Here is a 19196-nt window from a genome sequence, read left to right as displayed (position 1 = left end):
CTAAAGCTACAGCAATCAGGAAAATGTAGCAATAGCATAAAAGACAGACAAACATATCAAAGAAAGAGAATAGAGAAGCCAGGAATAGATTCACACAATCAATTGATTTTTCAACAAAGTCTCCAAAATCACTCAATGGAGAAAGGAAAATATTTTCAATAAATGGAACAACCAGATATCCATATGGACAAAAAATGAATCTCAAGTCCTATCTCACACCATATGGAAAAGTTAATTTAAGATGTATCTTAGATATAAGTATAAAAGGAGGTAGAACTATAAAGCATCTGGAAGAAAACATCAGGGAGTATCTTCATGACTTTGGGACTGGCAAAAATTTGTTATAGAGGACATTAGAATCATTAAACATTGAGAAGTTGATAAATTGGATTTCATCAAAACTAAAAACTTTTGCTTGTAAAAAGACACCATTAGGAAAATGAATAGGCAACCACAGACTAGGAGAAAATATTCATAATTCTTATATTTAACAAAGGACTAGTATTCTATAAAGGACCCTTACAACCCAATAATAAAAAGTCAAACAATCCAATAAAAATAGGCAGAATACTTGAACAGACATGACATTTCAAAAAGCAAGATATATATAAATAGTCAACAAGCAAATGAAAAAGTATTCATGATTATCAGTATCAGAGACACACAATTTAAAACCAACGCACACCACGAGAATGGCTAAAATGAACGTCTGGCAATTCCAGATGTGGGCAAGGATGTGGAACTAGCAGAACGCTCACAGATTGTTCTCAGCGGTGTAAAGCGGTACATCTTTTCTTAGAAAACTGTTTGGTATTTTTTTATTAATCAAACTGATACCTGCCTTATGACCCAGTAATTCTGCTTATTGGTGTTTATCCAAGAGAGATGAAAACATTCTTCCACATATCACTATTGATAATAGCCAAGAACTGGTAACAACCCAGATGTTCATCCATAGATGGATGGATAAACTGCTGCATGGAATGCTCCGCAGCAATAAAAGGAAACAAACTGCCGACACCTGCAAGAACATGGACTAATATAAAGACATGGTAGTGCAAGAAGCCAGACTTGGACGCGTACGTGACATGCCGTAGGCTTCCGTTGACATGAAGTTCTCCAACAGGCGAAACCAGACCATGGCGGTGGATGTTCGCAGCACGGTTTCCTCTGGGGGAGGGACCTGGGGTGCTGGGAGTGCTCTGTGCCTTGGGAGAGGGGTGGGTTACATGGATATCTTCTTTCTCTGGACCCACCAACCTGTACACTTAAGCTCCTTCCCTCTATGTAAATCATACCTTAATTTAAAATGTTTTAAATGTCTGACAAGTGTTTCTCCAGGGAAGTCGCCCCTCCCCCGCCATCTGTAAATAGAGCCAGGTGCTTTCAGGACTGGAAATCATTTGGTGGGACCGTGAGATGCTGTGAAGTCTGGAAACCCTTCCACCGTCATCCTGAGGGGTCACCTAGTGTGCGCCCAACTCAGTGTGCACCTGAGACTGCGTGGAGGGAGTTTTGTGTGCGCATGGCCGTTCCTGTACTCATCTGAGAAACCCAGTCGCCCTGGGTGGCAAGCACTGCCTGGGCCAGTGCGGCGGGTGCAGCGTTTCTGGGAGGAAGCCAGGCAGTGGGCCACAGGCTGTGCCGCACGATGTCATCCTGCCTGCATGGGATAAAGCTGTTCTTCAGCACGAGGTTTTGCCACCCACCACACAAAAGAAGTGATCTAATGTGAGCTTGTGTCGGATTAGAAGACCGTGAGCTGAGGGGCAGCCTCACCGGTAATGAGCTCTAATTATAACCGCAGGCTTGCAGAGGCGGGACTGGCTCACATTTTCTCTCCAAGTCCTCAGCTGGAGAGCACTCCCCGATTCTGTCCGTTCTTTTTAAATTGAGAATGGTCAGCATTTATACCATTTAGCAAGTTTTTTCTATTAAGTACTTTAGACATAAAGGGATAATGTCTTTAAGAAATTAAACATTACCTGTCCCTGTAAACCTGGTGTTTATCATTTCATCCATTTCTTTATACTTTTACCATATGTATGTGTCTCTCTAAACAATAAGCTTTACCTGTTTTAAAATATGTAAATAATATCATATGGCCTGTATTCTTTCTGCAAGGGTTAATTTTTTGCTCCACATTATACAGTCATGTGTCCCTTAACAACAGGAACACATTCTGAGAAATGCATCCACAGGCAATTTTGTGGTTGCACAAAAGTGTGTCATGAAAGGAGCAGCGGTGGCTTTCCTGTCACCCGAACTGGCCCTCTAATTATGCCACCAATTCTCTCTGTGCCTCACTGTCCCCATCTGTTAAGTGGGGAGTAGAACACCTCCACCCCCCAGATTGCAGGTAGCGTTGTGCCTGGCACTCGGCAGACACTCGGAGTGTTAGCTCAATGCTGCCCACTGTTATCCTGCTATGGGGACAGGTGGGGACCACTGAAAAAAGTAAGAGTTCTAAGGTTGACAACCACGCTTGCACGTGGGGTCAGACCTAGTGTGTCTGCTCGGCTTCCTGTCTTAAAGGTCTGAGCGCCTTAGGGAGGGTCACTCGTGGGTAAGCCGGGCACCCCTCCTGCATGTGCTCTGTAGTAGGTGTGTTTACGCCAGCACCACCACAGTGACATGCGTCGCGCTGGATCTTACACCTGAGGTCACTAGGTGGTGGGAATTTTTCAGCTCCGTTATCGTCTTGCGGGACCACCATTGTGTGTTGTGTATGTGGTGCGTCGTTGACTGAAATGTCACTGTGCGACATGTGACTGCAGTTGTGTCCCTCTGTGTTTTCTCCGCCCCTCATCGCAGCCGCTTGATGGCACATCCTCCTGCGATGGGTTGTCTGTCTTCACCGCCATGTGGTAGTGTGTGGCTCCTGCACACTCTCCTGTCGATAGTGCTGTGTTCAGACTATCTCCCAAAATTCACATGTGGACGCACCACTGTGGCAGAATTAAGAGGTGGGCATCGTGACAGGTGATGAAGTCATGAGAGCTCTGTCCTCATGAATGGGTTAGTGCCTCATAACAGGGCTAGAGAGACTGGCTCGGGCCCTTTTCCCCTCCCGCCATGCAAGGACACCACAGTGTCCCCTCCGGAGGATGCAGCAACAAGGCACCATTGGGAGGAGAGATGGAGCTGGTCACGGGATGCCACAGCTCCAGCCCCTGGATCGAGCCGTGACAAACATGCTGCTTGTGAGTGACTAGGCTTCAGGTGTCCTGTGACAGCCGCACAAACGGACTGAAGATGGATCATCCTTCTCCAAAGCCACATGGCACCACGCTGCCGACGTGCATGTCCTCTTGGTGATGGCTCTTCTCACATCTGCTGTCACAGACAATGCTGACGGAGTTCTCACGCCCTCTTCTCCTGGCTGAGGGGAACACCCCAGTCCTGCCGCCAGCCAGCACCCCAATGCCGCCTCTCCCGCCTCCTGGGACTGCTGCCTTCTGGTGTGGCGAATAAGAACTAAAAAATGAAAAATGGGACACCCAGGGAGAAACATGCCAGCTGCAAGAAGTGCTTTTACTGCTCAAAATACAGATGGCTGTTTCCAAATCTTATCTTCTTACACTGTGCCAATACTCTCAGGTCAGGGACGGCCCAAGAAAGCTCAGGCAAGGCTGCTGAGGCAAGGCTGGGTCGTGTGCTCACTCTGGACTCTGGTCCTGGGAGGATGCCACGTCTGGGACAAGCAGAGGCATTGTTATCCTGGATGGCAACACTTTCCGTGCCAACCCTAAGGTCACAGAGGTCTTTTTTCTTCTGGCATCTTGATTGTTTTCCTTTCATGTTTAGACCCACAGTCCCTACGAACTGATTTTGTGGGTGGTAGGATGAGGGTGTCTCCCCACAGGGATGCCAGACGGACCCAGCCTGTTCGTGGACAGGACACCATAAACCTGTCATAAACCACATCATCTCGTGGGTGAGTCTCAGGCAGTTCTCTGTAGGAGCAGTCCTTGCACACGTGCACCCACACGCACATGTGTCCACTCCAGTGCACATGCATACATGCACACATGTGCACTCACGGCACACACACACACAGCATGCACACTCCCTACTTCGGGGGCTGCCCTGGGGACCCTGACTGGGACTAGTGTCTCCCTGTGGACCAGGCGGCTGCAGAAGGGAAGACTGGGTGAGGGTGAGGAGCTCTCCAGGCAGGACCTTCCTGGGGGTGTGGGTCTGAGCTGCAGAGGGAACAGGATGGCCCCCTCACTGTCCTGAGCCCAGCCTGGACAAGGCTGGACAGGGAATGGGCTGCCACAGAGCTGGTCACCTGCAAGGGTGTCTAGACAAGCGGGGGTGCCCCAGGGTCAGGAGCAGGTCAGGGGTCGGCTGGCCAGCCTGTGCCGGAAGCTCCTTCACATCTGCTTCACCTAGAACCGTCACCCCCCACCTTGTGGGGGTGAGCTCACTCCCCAGGAGTTGTCGGGGCAGGGCCTGGGGCGTTGAGCATGTCCCTCTGCTTGCCAGGGACCCCTGAGGGGCATGTCCTGCTCCTGCCCCACCCAGAACACCCCGCGTTCCCCACTTACCTCCCATGTTGCTTCCTCACATCCAGATCGTCTCCAGGACTACCGCACCCTGCATTTTCCACCTTTCTTAAATGGAGCTGCTAAGGATTTCGTCAGTGTGTTAAAACTAAATTGTGTGAAGTTCATGGTTCTTCTGTTCCTGGAAATTGCATTTTCTTGGCTGTTGCCAATGGAGCAGGTTTCGTGTGCGTTTCTCTTGGAAATGAAGCGCTCAATGGCCATGAAAGGGATTGGCCAGAGCCCAGGGTTAGGAGGTTACTCACCCACGTGAGCCCCAGCTTCACTGGGGAATCCCCACCGAAACTCCCACAGCTCAGCACCACAGCTCTGATTAAAATGTTTGTTTAAAATTAATATATAAATTCACACACACACACACACACACACACACACACACACACAAAAACCGGGGGGGGGGGGAAGAAGATATAACAACCACAACTACTTGAAGTTGATACGACAAGCAAACAGAAAGGACATTGTTGGGGGGGAGTGGGGGAGGGAGAAGGGAGGGAGGTTTTGGTGATGGGGAGCAATAATCAGCCACAATGTATATCGACAAAATAAAACTTAAAAAAAAAAAAATGTTTAAGTTTAGGGCTGGCCCCGTGGCTCACTCGGGAGAGTGTGGCGCTGGGAGCACAGTGGCGCTCCGGCCGCGGGTTCGGATCCTATATAGGGATGGCCGGTGCGCTCGCTCGCTGAGCGCGGTGCAGGTGACGCCCAGGCCAAGGGTTGTGGTCCCCTTACCAGTCACACATACACAAAAAAAAAACGGACCAAAAAAAAAAAAAAAAGTTTAAGTTTAAAATGCAAGGTGGGAGGATAAGGCAGCAAGAAGTGCCAAACAGCCAAAACCTGCCCAGACCAAGACTGAAAATGTGTCAGTGCCTTGCCCTGGGGCCCGGCCGTGGCCCCTTCCCCCCCAACACACACACAGCAAGGCATGGCCCAAACCCAGCACGGGGGAAGTTACTAGTGGACACAGCTCTTCGAGGTGCTTGGGGGCATTTGGAACATGCAGGTGTCACGAGAACTCAACAGGTAGGGATATGGGCACCACATTCAACACACTGAACCCCTGGATGGGCTGTGTTGCAGCAATTTGCAGACATCCTGGATGCCTTCTGGGCTATTCAGGGGTCTGGTGTGGGCCTACAGTGTGACTCAGATGCATGGGGTATCGAGACAGAGAGAGGTGCCCACACACAGGCCACCTGGACATCATGCTGAGGCAGGGTCTGGGCAGCGCACACAGGGTGTAAGAAGGAACCCCATCCCAGGAGGGGCTGCAGGAGCGTGGACGTGGCTGCCTGGAGGACGGAGCTTGCCCGTCACAGCAGGGCAGAAAGAGCTCGGACGAGGGTCCAAGGGGGAAATCAGAGGTTTCTGCTACCAGGGCAGGTGTAGACGCTACGATTTTATGGGACAGAGCACAACCTTTCCTTATAGACAAAAATTTCTTGGCAGGCAGCCTGACAGCAGGGCGGTTGCGTCTTCCTCAGGCTTCTGGGCCTGGTATCTGAGTGGACGCTGCCCGTGTGTGTGCACCAGGGCCAGGAGGTTGGGTGAGGCAGTGCAGGAGCCCACACACCCAGCCAGTGCCAGCTACGCTTCTCTTCTGCCACAGGACAACCATTTGGGCCCACCGTGTCCACTTCCTAGAAGAGCGGGCCCTGCCCCAGTGGGAGGCCTTCACCATCTGGAACGCGGGTAGGCAGGGGCGCAGGCTGTACCGCAGCCTGACTGCTGCCAGCCGGCACAAGGTGGGCCCTGCCCCCATCCCCATCCTTCTGTCCCCCAGCCCCACCCCTTCCCCCCACCCAGCAGCAAAGAACTGGCCTGTCTGAGCTGCCGGCCTGTGCTTGTCCCCCAGGTGGTTGCCTTCTGTGACGTCGACGAGAACAAGATCAGGAAGGGCGTCTACTGCTACGAGGACTCCCAGGTCTGGGGGGGGGCCACGTCACAGGAGCCCCAGGGTGCCCCTACAGGGAGGGTGAGCCTTGGGCACCCGCACGGGTTCCCCCACACCGCCATTGCTGGGCTGAGTGGACTGCCTGAGCCTTCCTCCCTAAGAGTCCACCTGGGTCCCCCCAGCAGATGCAGCCTACCTCCCGCCCCACTCCTTGGGGTCTCCAGGGCCCAGGGAGCCCATTCCCTGGGGGAGGTGCTCCTGCATGTTCGTTGCGGGTCTGGACCTTGAGGTCGGCCCACCCTGGCTAGTTCTGCAGGTGGCTGTAAGGCAGGGGATGGGGCAGGTCCAGCTGTCTGTCCTCAACATCTGCAGCTCCATGTGCATCACGCACGTAAGCAGATGCTCATGGCTGTTGCACACCACAAGGGGCCTTCTGTCTCCTGTAACAAGCACCTTGGCACGGGGCTGACACCGCCTCCCCTCCCTCAGGAGAGGCCCAAGCCCTGTGTTCCCATTCTGCACTTCCGAGCCGCCCGGCCACCCTTTGTCATCTGCGTGAAGCTGGTGAGTGTCGGCTGCAGCATGGGGGGCTTGGGTTCTGCCACAGCAGCCCGGCTGTGTCATCGTGGACGTGGGGACACACAGCCACAGCTCATCCCCCTCCACCACAGCACTGTGGGCTGGGACAGCAGGAGTGGCCACCACCTAGTGGCCTGCACAGGAGTGGGAGGACAGGGGCTGCCAGGGGTCTTAGGGGAAGAGCAGGCGTGCCCAGAGGCCCTCATCAGGCTGGTCCCATTTCTGCCTTTAAACTCTTCATAAAGCGAACGTTTACCAGGAACTTGCAAAGTGCCAGATCTGAGCACCGGGTCCTCGTCCAGTGCTGTCGTCAGTGTGATGAGATACGTGAACACCGTGGGGTCTGCATGCCCATAAGTGCAGTGACCACGGGGCCACTGAGAACTCCCACCCATAGGACCCACCAGCTCCGGCCCCTCAGTGGCACTGGGAGCCTCAGGCCTGTTCTCACCCCCATGTGCTCTGGACGCAGGACGCCAGGCTCCCTGCTCAGGGCTGAGGCATGTCACGAGGGCTGAGCCCATCTGTTGGTCATTGGTCCTTTTTTCATATTTTAGGCGATCCTGATGCACTCTGGACACTGGTCCTTGGCCAGTCGAGCATGTGGCACATCTTCTCCAGCTTTTGTATATGTTTTAAAAATCTTTATTTTGCTTTTATTTTTGAGATCTACTTTGCTGTGAACAGAATTCTAGGTTGGTCGTTTTTTCTGTCACTGCTTTGAAAACATTGCTCCGCCCACTTCTCTCACACACCGTGTCCCACGAGGAGTCTGTGGCACTCTTCTCTTCGCTCCACCTGTCTTTCTATGGCTTTTAAAACTTCCCTTTGCACAGGCTCTTCCAGAACGTACTTTTAACGCAGTGGTATTTGCTGACTTTTATGACGAACACCTTGTGTGCTGTGTAGGAAGGTCCTGCCCTTGGTCAGAGAGTACAGGTCTTGTGTGAAACTGTGTCCCTTCTTGCATCTGAGCCCACAGTTCACCTACAGTGACGGTGTCTTGGGCAGGGGAGGGTCAGCTTCCTCTCCCCACTGCCCTGCTCCGCACCCTCCGGGGTGTCCTGCCGGGCCACACCCGTGGGCTGCACCTCGGCGCTGCCTCACTGTCTTGAGCTCTGCCCGATGGTTCCCCAGAAATCCCTGATGGGAACGTGCTCGGCACAGACTGACTCCATGACCATGGGAGAACCGACTGCAGACGGCCCCACCCATCTCACTCCGTTCCTGGCCCCTCGGAGGCTCTCACCCTGATGCACGCGTCTGTCCCGAGCTGCATCATCCGCCTGTTGCTGGCACAGAGACATGACGGGGGCTCGGTGTGGGTCTGACGCTGCCGGCCGCTGTAACTGTTCCTTGTTCCCCCAGCTTGGGTCTCGTGGTAGACATCGACGCATCCGCCTGTCCTTCCCCTCCTGCAACCCCGGCCAGCCTTGCTTCTGAAGACCTCCTCACTGGATGTGGGGGCGAGTCATTCGCCTGCTTATTTTTGTAAATGTCTTTTACCCGGAGGAGGAAGTTCCCTTTCATTCCTAGTTTAAGGGTTTCTCTTCGGATCTCCGTACCAGCTAGCCACCAAAAAAAAATAAATATACATAATCAAAAATTCCAAACATCTACCAAGAGAAAACACAGCCGATCCCTGAGCCCATCACCAGCTCCCACAGTGGTGGCACTGAGGCCTGACCAGAGGGTGGGGGGGGTCAGTGGTCGCTGTCCTTTGAGCTCCCATGGATCCAGGTGGCCGCCTGGCCAGCCCTGACCCCTGTTGGCTCAGGGTGGGGGGCAGGTGGGCTGTGCACACAGCAAGGTCGCCAGGGAGGACAGCAATGGATGGGTAGCCGGCCTGGGCTGTGCAGTAGGGTGTCGTGGGAGGATGCATAGGCGGGACACAGGCCACTGTCTCCAGCAGCTGCAGCCCACGGGGGCTGGCCCCTGAACCCAGGCGTGTTTCCTCTGCAAAGTTTAGGAGCAGGGAAATGAGGGAAGAATGGGTTTGGGGTGGACAGCAGCTAGAGGACAGAGTGTGGGAACTTCAGGTATTTTTCAGGTAGGGTGTTTTTCATTCACATATTTCTAGCCAGAGTTCAGTAATAACAGCAGTAATATGAGAATAGGAGCAGCGGTGGATTCTGGCACAGCCAGGCTGAGTCCCCGCACTGGGCCCAAGGACAGGCAGATGACGCTGATGGGAACAGCGGGGTCCCTCCCGCATCCTGCCAGAGGCCCAGGGCATGTGTCCACTTGTGCTGGGCCCTGTCCTCTTGAAGCCAGAGGCGGCCTGGGTGGCAGGCGCGGAGCTGAGGGGTAGACCCAGGAGCCTGCCCACCTGCCCTCACCTTGCAGGCATTTCTGGAAACCTCCTGTGCCCTGAGCAGGACAGTCAGGATTGGGGTTAGGGGGTCTGGCTGAGGCCAACATACAGGACGAGGTGAAGCATTTGGGGCCCGGGATCACAGCTGCTGCTCTGCCTCGGGGTGGAGGTGACAGGAGGGATCAGAGAGGGTGGCCAGCTAGTGTTTCTGAGAGGCAGTTTCTGTTCGAGGGGCCTCCTCCCACCCCTGGTCCCTGCAGATGGGCGGGGGCTGGGGGAGAGGGGTGCATGGAGGCTCCAGGGACAGTCGGGGGTCGGGAGAGTGCCCATTAGAGTTTCATTTCAATCCCTGAGCCCCCACCCCCCACCCCATTGCCACTGCTGACCAACAAGACCTGTGTACAAGCAGCCCTGGCTGCTGACCTCTGGCCTTCAGTCTCCTTCCAGCCTCTCCCCTATTAGCAGAGGGGCAGGTCACAGTAGAACACCTGACAGGCAACCCCAAACCCCCAGCCCCCGTGGAAGGCTCTGCAGTAGCCCTATCAAGCTGGATCTGTTGCTCCCCCAACAGGACCTCACAGGGGGTGCATTTGAGGAGAACCTGAGGTCTCTGAACCTGCAGGAGGGCCGGGACTTCCTACACTTCAGCTGACGGACCATGGCAGCCACTCCCAGGTAGGTCTTCACTGAAGCACCATTTGGGCTGTCAAACCTCTTTATCATGCATCAGTTCCCTTTCATAAATTCTGCTCTTACAGTTATTCTCTTTAGGTTTATTCTAACTTCCTACATCATGTTTAGCTCATTAATTTTCAGCCTTTCTTCTCTAATATATATAATTCCAGGCTTCAGAATCACTTGAGCACCACTTCAGCTGAATTCCACCTGTTGTGATTTAGAATTTTATTAACTTTCATTAGATATTTTATAGTTTTCATTATTTCTTTTAAAACCATTTTTTAAAAAACAAGCATCTATTATTCAAGTTTGAGAATATGTAATATGAACATGCACATTTGAATTCTACACTCTACACTTTTCCATTAGTTCAAGCTTTTCTTTGTTTTTCCACCAAATCCTTACTAATTTTACATCAAATGTATCAACTTCAATAAAATACACTGGGGGTAGATCAATTTCCTCTTGAATTCTTGCTTAAACATATTGTGAGACTGTGTTACTAGGTACATGTGGGAAAATTTCTACCTGTTGAGTTGAACCTTTAATCGGCATGTAAGTTCTCTCTGACAACACTAATTGCCTTAACTTTTTAAAAATATTATATAAGTACTCCTCTCTTAGTGATGCTGGGCCAGCTTTCTTTGTATTTGGTGTATCTTTTGACTATCTATGGCTTTGTTTTAGGTGTATCACTTGTAAATGCATGTAGCTATATTTTATCCATTCTAATAATCTTTGTCATTCAACTGGAGAATTTAATCCATTTATACTTAGTGTATGCTAGAATATTTATTTCTAATGTTTTATTTTGCAGCCTGTCCTTTTTTTCTTGCCATTCTTGCATTTTTTTCTTACTCCATTTTGTCCCAGTGTAGAAGTTATGTTCTCTATATATTAACTCTTTGTGGTGACCCTGAATATGTCAACATGCATACTTAGCCAAGCTGACAGTTTAATTATCTGTACTCTGTTCCAGAGAATAGGAGGACTTGAGATGCTTTAAATCCAGTCACTAGCTCTGCCCCTGATTTATATGTATTGTTTGAAGAAATTCTACATGCTCTAAAAAAATCCATCCAGCCATCCTTTTTTATCTGCTGCTTTCTTTGCTCAGCATTCTCCAACTAGAATCATTTTCCTTCTGCCTCAGGTTTATCCACCAGAGCAGTGGTTCTTAACCAGGGACAAAATTACCCCTGGGAGACACCTGGCCAATGCCTGGAGATGTTTTCTGTTGTCACAACTGGGAAGGGGGAAGGCTACTGGCATCCAGGATATTGCTAACCATGCTACCACGCACAGAGCAGCCACCACCACAAGGGATGATCCAGCCCTAAATATCAGTGTGAAGATTGAGAAAACAACCGTGCATTAGAAATGCTTACTTTTATATGAATGACTTTATTTTGTTTTCTTTCTTGAATGATGGTTATATGAGGTATACAGTTCAACCAAGATGACAGTTATTTTCTGTCAGTATAATAAAGATCAACTCCAGTGCTGCTGGGAAGGTGGTGGTTGCTCCTCTCCCCACATCTTCTAACAGTTCCGCAGTTTCATGTGGCGTGTGTAGGTCCGGGCTCTTGTCATCTTGTTTGGGATTGTTAGGCTTCTGTATCCGGGGATGTTGCATATCAACAAGGATGAAATATGTGCACCATCTCCTTCTGAGACCCCCAACTGTACACAGGTGAGACTCTTCAGTGCCTCTTGAATGCTGCTTTCATATTTTTCCAGTGTCTCTCTGGATAATTTCAGATCCTCTGGTTCTCTAATTCTTCAGCTGTGTCTAGTTGTTTTTTCATTCCATACATTAAGCTTTTAATGTCACTTCTTATATTTTTCATTTCTAAGCACTGTTTCTTTTTTCCTAATCTCTTCTTTACAATTTCTAGCTCTTTAGTTTTCAAAAAGGTATTCATTTTATATTTTGGGCCTGGTATTACCACTGCCTTCAGTCTTTTGGGATTCAGTTGAGTCTTGCTGTGATGCCTGGTGTTTGTGTGTTTTCATTCCCTCTGTAGAAACCAGCCTGCATCCTTCCAGAAAGGTTTTATATTTGCTTCTCCCGCCCCTGGTCCAGTTTAATCAGCTTTTTCACTTTGGGAGTTTTGGGTATCACACAGGTAGTGTTAAGGTCACTGAGTGCTGCTGCTGTTCCTTTCTTTGAGGAGGATTTAGTTCTCATCACCGAGGATACAGCTCTTTAGGGCCCCAGCTTTAGGTGAGGGTCTCCTATTAGATTTGGCCCTGGGCCTTATATCCTATCCCCCTTTCTGCTATCAAAACAAAACTTCAGGGTTAGACTCTAGGACTCACCAGAAACCCTCAGGATCTCCGAGGTCCCTGGTTTGTGGCTAGAACGTGGTTATGGGCACACACAGCCCCTGCCAGGCCCCCCTGCACATTCTGTTCCAGGCACACTGGCTTCTTGCTGCTCTTCAAACTCACAAAGCTTGTTCCACTTCTGAAGCCACGAGTGTGCTCTTTGTCTGCCGTTGGGCACATTAGTTACAGCATGCCAGCACACTGTCCCATTGCTGCTGTCTGCTCCTGGCTCTCATGTAAGATGTGAGAGGAAGGGGCTCCCTACCAAATTCCATCACCTGGACCCAAGTGGGCTCCAGAAATCAGAGGAGGGTGTTCCAGGCCACCGGGTCTCTGGAGAGAAACAGCAGTGGTGATGGCTGGAACCTGGTGTGGCAGAGGCAGCTGGCCTGTGGCACAACCCAACTTTCCTGGGGTTGTAGCGTTAGGCCAGCATTGAACATCCAGTGTCACCAACAGGGCTGTGTGGTGCACCTACCTGTCTCCATGTCTTAAAGTGCCATTTCTTTGGAATCTCTTGTGGTTTTTGTAATAACAGTTCGTTCTTTCTTCTCAAAAACCACTTGCTCCCCTCCAAATGCAGCACCATCCTGGGCCAGCAGGAGCTCTGTGAACCATGAGCAGGAAGGTGCCCCAGTTCTGCACCTGACAGACACCATAGGCACCAAGCCTGTCCCCACATGGCCATGTGTGGCCAAGGCTGGGCCTGGCCATCTAGGACCCTTCACCACATGGCCTCAGGCAGGCCAGGGGCTCAGTGCTGACCTTTTATCCAGAACAGAAAGCTCACCACTTAGTTCGAGAGGGAGGCATGTGTTAAGGCTTGAATGAAATTTTTAAAAATGTCACAAATGTCATCCAGTGCTTTCTCTTTTAGCGGGTAAAGATTATTGGCCACGAGGTCTAGCACGAAGAAGTCAAAAATTTCCAGCAGGTTTGGTGGCTTAACCCAGGCCCTAAATAGCAATTGCTAATGAAGGCAGCAGTGTAGCACCCCTGTGTCAAGCCCAAGTCTCCTACCATGGCCTGAGCTGGGCTTGTGGCCCTGATGACATCATAAATGAGAAGCACAACGGTTTCACCTCAGATGCGAACACCTCCCAGTTCTGTGCCTGCCTGCCTGCCTGTGTGTGTCCAGACCTCAACTCCACCAGAAGCAGGCAGAAGAGCCAGCCCAGTCCACACAAAGCACGCTACTCCCTCTGCTCTCAACAGCAAGCACAGGGCTGCCCACCCAACCCCTCAGGCCTCTGTGACTGGCTACACATGTGGCTTCTTAGGCACTAGCAGGGCTAGTCCTGCACCCCAAGCCCCTGTGAGCGTAGCAAGGGGTGGGGGGCAGGTAGATGTGAGTTGTAAAAGCCATGAACTTTTTACACACGTCAACCTCAGCTGGCTTTAGGATAGGTCAGCATGAACTCAGACACGTGGGGCCAAAAGCAGCCTACCACCCTTTGCTTAGGAAACAAGTGTATACTCTGCACTGCCTATCGTTAGAAGAAAAAGGTACCGTCTTCTCAAGAATGAGCAAGTCAGTTGGGACATTGCCCATGTTATCCTAGAAGAACACACACTGGATTCTGACGATCCCTCACAGCAGACATTTGTGGGGCTGCGGGGCTGCACGCCTGTCTCTCACCACACTCACATAGGTGCAGGTGGGAGGACAACCGCCCCACCCTGCAGATGGGCCCAGGAACGGCACCTGCTCAGCCATCCTCTGGGCCTTGCATGATTTGACCGGCTGATCAAAACGGACCTCTCTCAGCTAAAAACATGCACATTGGTGGCCTCGACTGGGCAGAGCCAGGCCTGACCCACTGCAGGAGGAGCAGGGCCACAACCCGGGACCTCCAGTTTTCCCTGGGCAGTCAGTCACCCTCCCACACATCAGCCTCAGAGACAGACAATGGTGGGAACATGATTTTATAGGAAGTACGTTTGGGTTTAAATAAAGGCAGAAGCATGGACACCCCAGGTCACTAGAGCGCAGGCACACGTGAGGAAAAGCTACCATCTGGTGATGCCCTCAAGTCCCAACCCCAAACACCCCAGCCAGCACCACCCTTTGGATGGATGGAAGCACCGTGGACCAGCTGTTCTTTGTTGACCATCGGCGTCCAGCTCCTCCTCCCCTGGGAACAGCAAGTCCCTGCTGGGCAGGCGTGAAGGCTCAGCTCCCAGGACCAGACTCAGCGGGTGCCAGGCTGCAGAAGAAACACAGCAGGGTCACACTGGGCCCCTGTATGAGGACTCGAACAGACGTGGGTGCAGGAAACTCCGGCTGTGCCATTTCCCCAACACCCGGGAGCCTGAGCCACATGGTGCACCGACACGAGCTGACGTGACCTCAGCCTCAAAAGGGCACCACCACGCAGCAGTGCTGCCTCTGGGGGCAGGAGAGGACGCGTGTTTGATAACTTTCCTAATAAGAATGTAAAAGGCACATTTAGTTCACAGGTTTGATGCTAAGTTCAGCCTTTACACAGAGGAGACAGGTGAGACCACATCATGACGCACAGCCTGTCCTCACCATCTCCCATGTATCTGGTTGCGGCACAGCACCAGAGGGGAGGCAAACACAAAAATCTTCTCAGAAATGACGTCTAGATTACACGTGCCCAACGGAGAATACACAGGACACATCTGCTCCACTCCAGGAGGCCCTGGCAGCTGGAGACCCTAATGTCCAGAGAGAAGCTCAGCAACGGAGACAGGCCAAGGAGTGCCAGGCTATGCCTGATGCTTTCAGAAAGCAATAAAATTTTGAAAATGTCTCTAGGGCAGTCACTGACAGAAGAACAAGAAAACTGTAACAGCAAGTTAACCGAAGAGGAAATGAAATAAATAAAAAACTTTTACTTGATCCAAATGAGACAAGGAGAAAAGAAACATTACACAGGAGGGTCAAATAGAAAACACAGATGGTAGATGCAAACCCAAATCAGCAATGACACATTCAATATAAGTGGACAGGGGGCTCCAAGTAATAAAGACTGTTAGACTGAATCAAAAAAAGGTAAGACCTGACTTTATACTGCTCATAAAAGACACATTTACATACAGAAGTTTGAAGTAAAACAGCAGAAGAGAAAAAGACATACTATACAAACACTACCCAAAAACTCCAGTGTAGCTAGAGTAACGTCAGACCAAGACCTCAAGGCACGAAGCATCATCACAGATCATCATGAATACTTCAAAGTGATGGTTGGCCCACTAGGAAGATGTCACACACTTAAACACGCAAGCACCAAGCACCGCAGCTTCCCACTGCCTCACTGAGATTGAGAAACCCACAGCACGATCTTCTCAGGAGCTGGCGGAGTAAGGGGCGGAAAGCACAGCCGGCCGCTGGGAGGAGCCTTCAGCATAACCAGCAACGCAGCAGCCACGTCAACGCCACAGCATCGCTCCCAGCCGCACAAACTGAAAATCATTCACTTTTCTCAAACCCATCAGACAACTGGGGTCACCCCCACTGAAACTGGAGAGACAGGAAAACACAAAGGACCACAGCCTTAGGGGTGCCACACCTTCACGTGCTTCTCCTGATGGGTTCCTGGGGAAGACTAAAAAGGACTCCCTCCTGGCCTTAGCAGAATGATGAAGTGTAACCACCGTCAGTCACACTGGGGGACTTCACCGTGGCCAGAGCCCACACGGGCAGGGGACAAGTGATGCTCTGGGGGAAGCACCGTGCAGGCTGAAGACGAGGCACAGGCCCGCTGCAGACCGAGAGCTCCTTAGAACGTTGCAGGATGCTCTCCCTCCCACCACACCAACAGGGCTCCATCATAATAACCATGGGTTCCAGCTGAAAGAACTGCAGGACTTGGGCTCTGAGGGGGACACAGGGAAACCCAAAGTCAAGGGGGGGGGGGGGGGGACAAGGATTCTAGAGAAATTGGAAGCTTCCAGAACCCACAGCTACAGCAAACATTAAACACAGTAACTCCCAGCCAGGAAAACAAATCCTCATACACAACGTCTGGCTCTCTACAAAAGCTTACAAGACATGGGGCTGGCCAGTTGGAGCACAGCCTTGTAACACCAAGGTCAAGGGTTCAGTTCTCCGTACCCGTCAGCCACCAAAAAAAAAAAAACTTATAAAACATGCCAAGGAAAAGCACAATCCAGAGAGACAGATGAGAACCAGACTCAGACATGGCAGAGATGTTGTCTGATAAGACTGGGAACTTAAAACACCTGTGATTAATATGCTAAGGGCTCTGATGGAAACAGATGGGCACCATGGTGTAGAGACAGAAGCTCTAAGACTCAAAAGGTGATGCTGGCCATCAAAAAAGAAGAATGCCTCTGGTGGGCTCCTCAGAAGAGCAGACACGGCGAAGGAAAGAGTCAGGGAGCACGGGAGCAGGTCAACAGGAGCCTCCCAGATGGAATACAAAGAGAAGGACAGATCAAAAGGAAAAACGAGAGACTATCCAAGAACTGTGGGACAGTCACAGAAAAATGTGCCACGTCTCTGCTTCAAAACTACAAAACACAGAGCAAGTTCCTACATAAGTAGGTAAACCATGTTCATGGTAGGGGACTCGATGTTCCAGATGTCACTTCCTTCCAAACCAATGTGCAGGCTCCAAGCAACCTCAGCCAACCCCGCAGCAGGCGGACACTGGCTTACGATGAACAAAAAGATCCGTGGACCAGAACACAGAATCCAAAAACAGTCACCTGACTCATGACAGTGGTGATGCTGCACTCAACTAAGAATGGAGCTGGTCAACTGGACACAGAAAATACGCATAGTGACACTCCCTCCTGTACAAAAGGATTCCAGGCGGACTGTGAAATTACCACATACAAGGTAAAACAATTTAGCTTTTGGAAAAGAAACAGGAGACCATCTGCATAACCCTGGAGTAGGCAAAGATACCAAACAGGAAACAACACTAAATAAAAAGGGAAAAAATGCTAAGTTGGAATCAGACAACCCAGAGAAAACAGGAAAACATCTAAGCAGGCACTGGACAGTGTTAAGTGGCCAGTGATCACATGAACAGGTGCCACGTCTGTCACCAGGGAAACCAGGGCAGCTCCTCTGCTAGGTATATCCAGCTGAAACCGGCATCCATGCTGGCTGCAGGCCCGGGCACACGCTGGGGTGTGGGTCTGCCACAGGCCATCAGGACTGCACAGGAGGGTCCACTCTGCTCTTGGTCAGGTGAGTTGTAAACCAGGACCAGTCTCTTTTCTGCAGGTAGGTTCCTGCTCTGTGAAAAGTTCATCAGGGACCGGGAGACAGCCCAGCGTGTTTCCAGGTGCTTTACACAAACTAACTCACCAGGTGTGAGTGGCGACCACCTCCACGTCACAGATGAGGGACTGCGGAGAGCAAGCCGGACCCCCTGCCCAGATGTCGGGACTGTTCTGGAACCCCCCACAGAACCTCAAAGAGTGGAGCGCAGAGCCCTGTGACCTCACAAACTGCAGCTACTCGGACACACCAAGGCTGTGGAAAGTGGTGAAGGAGAGACGAACTCAGTGGACAGACTCCTGAGAGTAGGCGGCCAGGGAGGGACACTGGCCCTGGGTAGGACAGTTTCCAGGGAGGCGATGCTAGAAGCACAGGAGAACCAGGCTGGGGGAGCCAAGGCCTCTTCTTCACATAGCAAGGTCTCCAGGAACCCGGGAGACTTGGCGCTGGTGCAGCACAAGGCCTGCACCAGGTGGTCCTACTGGCATTCCCAGTGGGACCGAGAGGTGTGGCTGGGCGTGCTGCGGTACCAGCAGGAGCACCCAGCCCCAGGTGCCTGTAACACTCCACGTGCTCTTTACTGTCACTCGTTTGGGATGAGGAGCGGCTCCTCAGGGGCTCTGCGCCCAGCCCTGGCCCCACTCACGGGAGGCAGATAGGAGGAGGGAGGGGACACCTGTGGCCTTTGGAGTATGGACAGATTCTTGGGCCGAGCGTAAGGAGCTGTGGAGTTGGGCTGGTGCCAGTCCTGCCCCCACACACACACGGCCTCGGCTCACAGGTGTGGGCAGCAACCAAGGAGGGCTGTCCTGCCAGTCCCATATCCCTGGGTGCCGACAGGGAGATGATGGGGGCACGTGTATGTGATGGGTGGCCCAGAACGTTTGTCACTCCAGAGCTCAGGGCAGCGCAGGCAGCTTGTGTCCCCACGATACTGCAGAGGTGACGCAGGGGTTACCTTGATGACGAGCTGGGGTCTGGGCACACCAAGGAGGTCGCACAGCCGATTGCGCTGCTCTCTCACAACCGGGAGCTCCACGTCCCTGAGGAGGAGAGGCGGTGGCAGTGAGTCCCTCAAAATGCAGGGACGTGGGGACTGTGCCACCAGCACCCGTGGCACGTCCTGGGGCAGGATAAACGGCTGCACTGCGCTTACCACACCCCCTATTGCTGCCATTTGGCGGCAGGAGCTGTCATTTCCAGACTGACCTCAACACCAGTAAAACAGCAGAAGCAGGTGGGTCAGCGCCCATGGCTGCCCAGGGATGGCCACGTGCCTAGTTCATGTAAAAGCAGCCCTCAGAAACAAAAACTATCCTCTAACCAAGCAAAGGTCGAACAGCCCACCCTCTCACAAAAAACTATTTATTTGAGAGAAAAACAATCTCGCTCAGAAAACCTTCCCCCTGAACTTGCCCCAGCGGGCACCCCCTCTGGTGAGCTGTGCTAACGCCCACACGCCGACGGAAGGGATCTCAGTTAAAACAGTGCGGCCCCTCGTAAAGTCGGGAGCCGAGGCCCTCACGTTAGGAATCTCTGTCCCCTTCCCTTCAGGGGTTCTGGGAGAGGCTGGCAGGCTCGGGGGCAGAAAGGGAGAAGATGCCA

General features: G+C 51.8%; 2 protein-coding genes across 15 annotated transcripts in view; one reads left to right on the top strand and one right to left on the bottom strand.

Moving 5' to 3' along the window:
• The window catches only part of B3GNTL1 (UDP-GlcNAc:betaGal beta-1,3-N-acetylglucosaminyltransferase like 1), a 143673-nt gene that overhangs the window by 120164 nt on the left and 4313 nt on the right, over nt 1–19196 (top strand). For 8 of the 11 annotated variants that reach the window (XM_063080813.1, XM_063080812.1, XM_063080811.1 and 5 more), the window contains 3 exons: nt 6184–6319; nt 6430–6498; nt 6958–7032. In XM_063080813.1, coding sequence (XP_062936883.1) covers nt 6184–6319; nt 6430–6498; nt 6958–7032 — 280 coding nt within the window. Of the gene's footprint in view, nt 1–6183; nt 6320–6429; nt 6499–6957; nt 7033–9932; nt 10037–11192; nt 11723–13247; nt 13490–19196 lie in introns of those variants that run through there. The other 3 variants (XM_063080818.1, XM_063080817.1, XM_063080816.1) reach the window with 3 other exon arrangements.
• Nucleotides 14289–19196, bottom strand: part of TBCD (tubulin folding cofactor D) — a 193168-nt gene continuing 188260 nt past the window's right edge. For all 4 annotated transcript variants that reach the window (XM_063080806.1, XM_063080807.1, XM_063080808.1 and 1 more), the window contains 2 exons: nt 18550–18634; nt 14289–14577 (listed from right to left, as the gene is read on the bottom strand). In XM_063080806.1, coding sequence (XP_062936876.1) covers nt 14563–14577; nt 18550–18634 — 100 coding nt within the window. In that variant the 3' untranslated portion in view covers nt 14289–14562. The remainder of the gene's footprint in view (nt 14578–18549; nt 18635–19196) is intronic.

The sequence above is a fragment of the Cynocephalus volans genome, chromosome 16, assembly GCF_027409185.1.
Source record: "Cynocephalus volans isolate mCynVol1 chromosome 16, mCynVol1.pri, whole genome shotgun sequence".
Lineage (NCBI taxonomy): Eukaryota > Metazoa > Chordata > Mammalia > Dermoptera > Cynocephalidae > Cynocephalus > Cynocephalus volans.
This window is presented reverse-complemented; position numbering and strand designations above follow the sequence as displayed.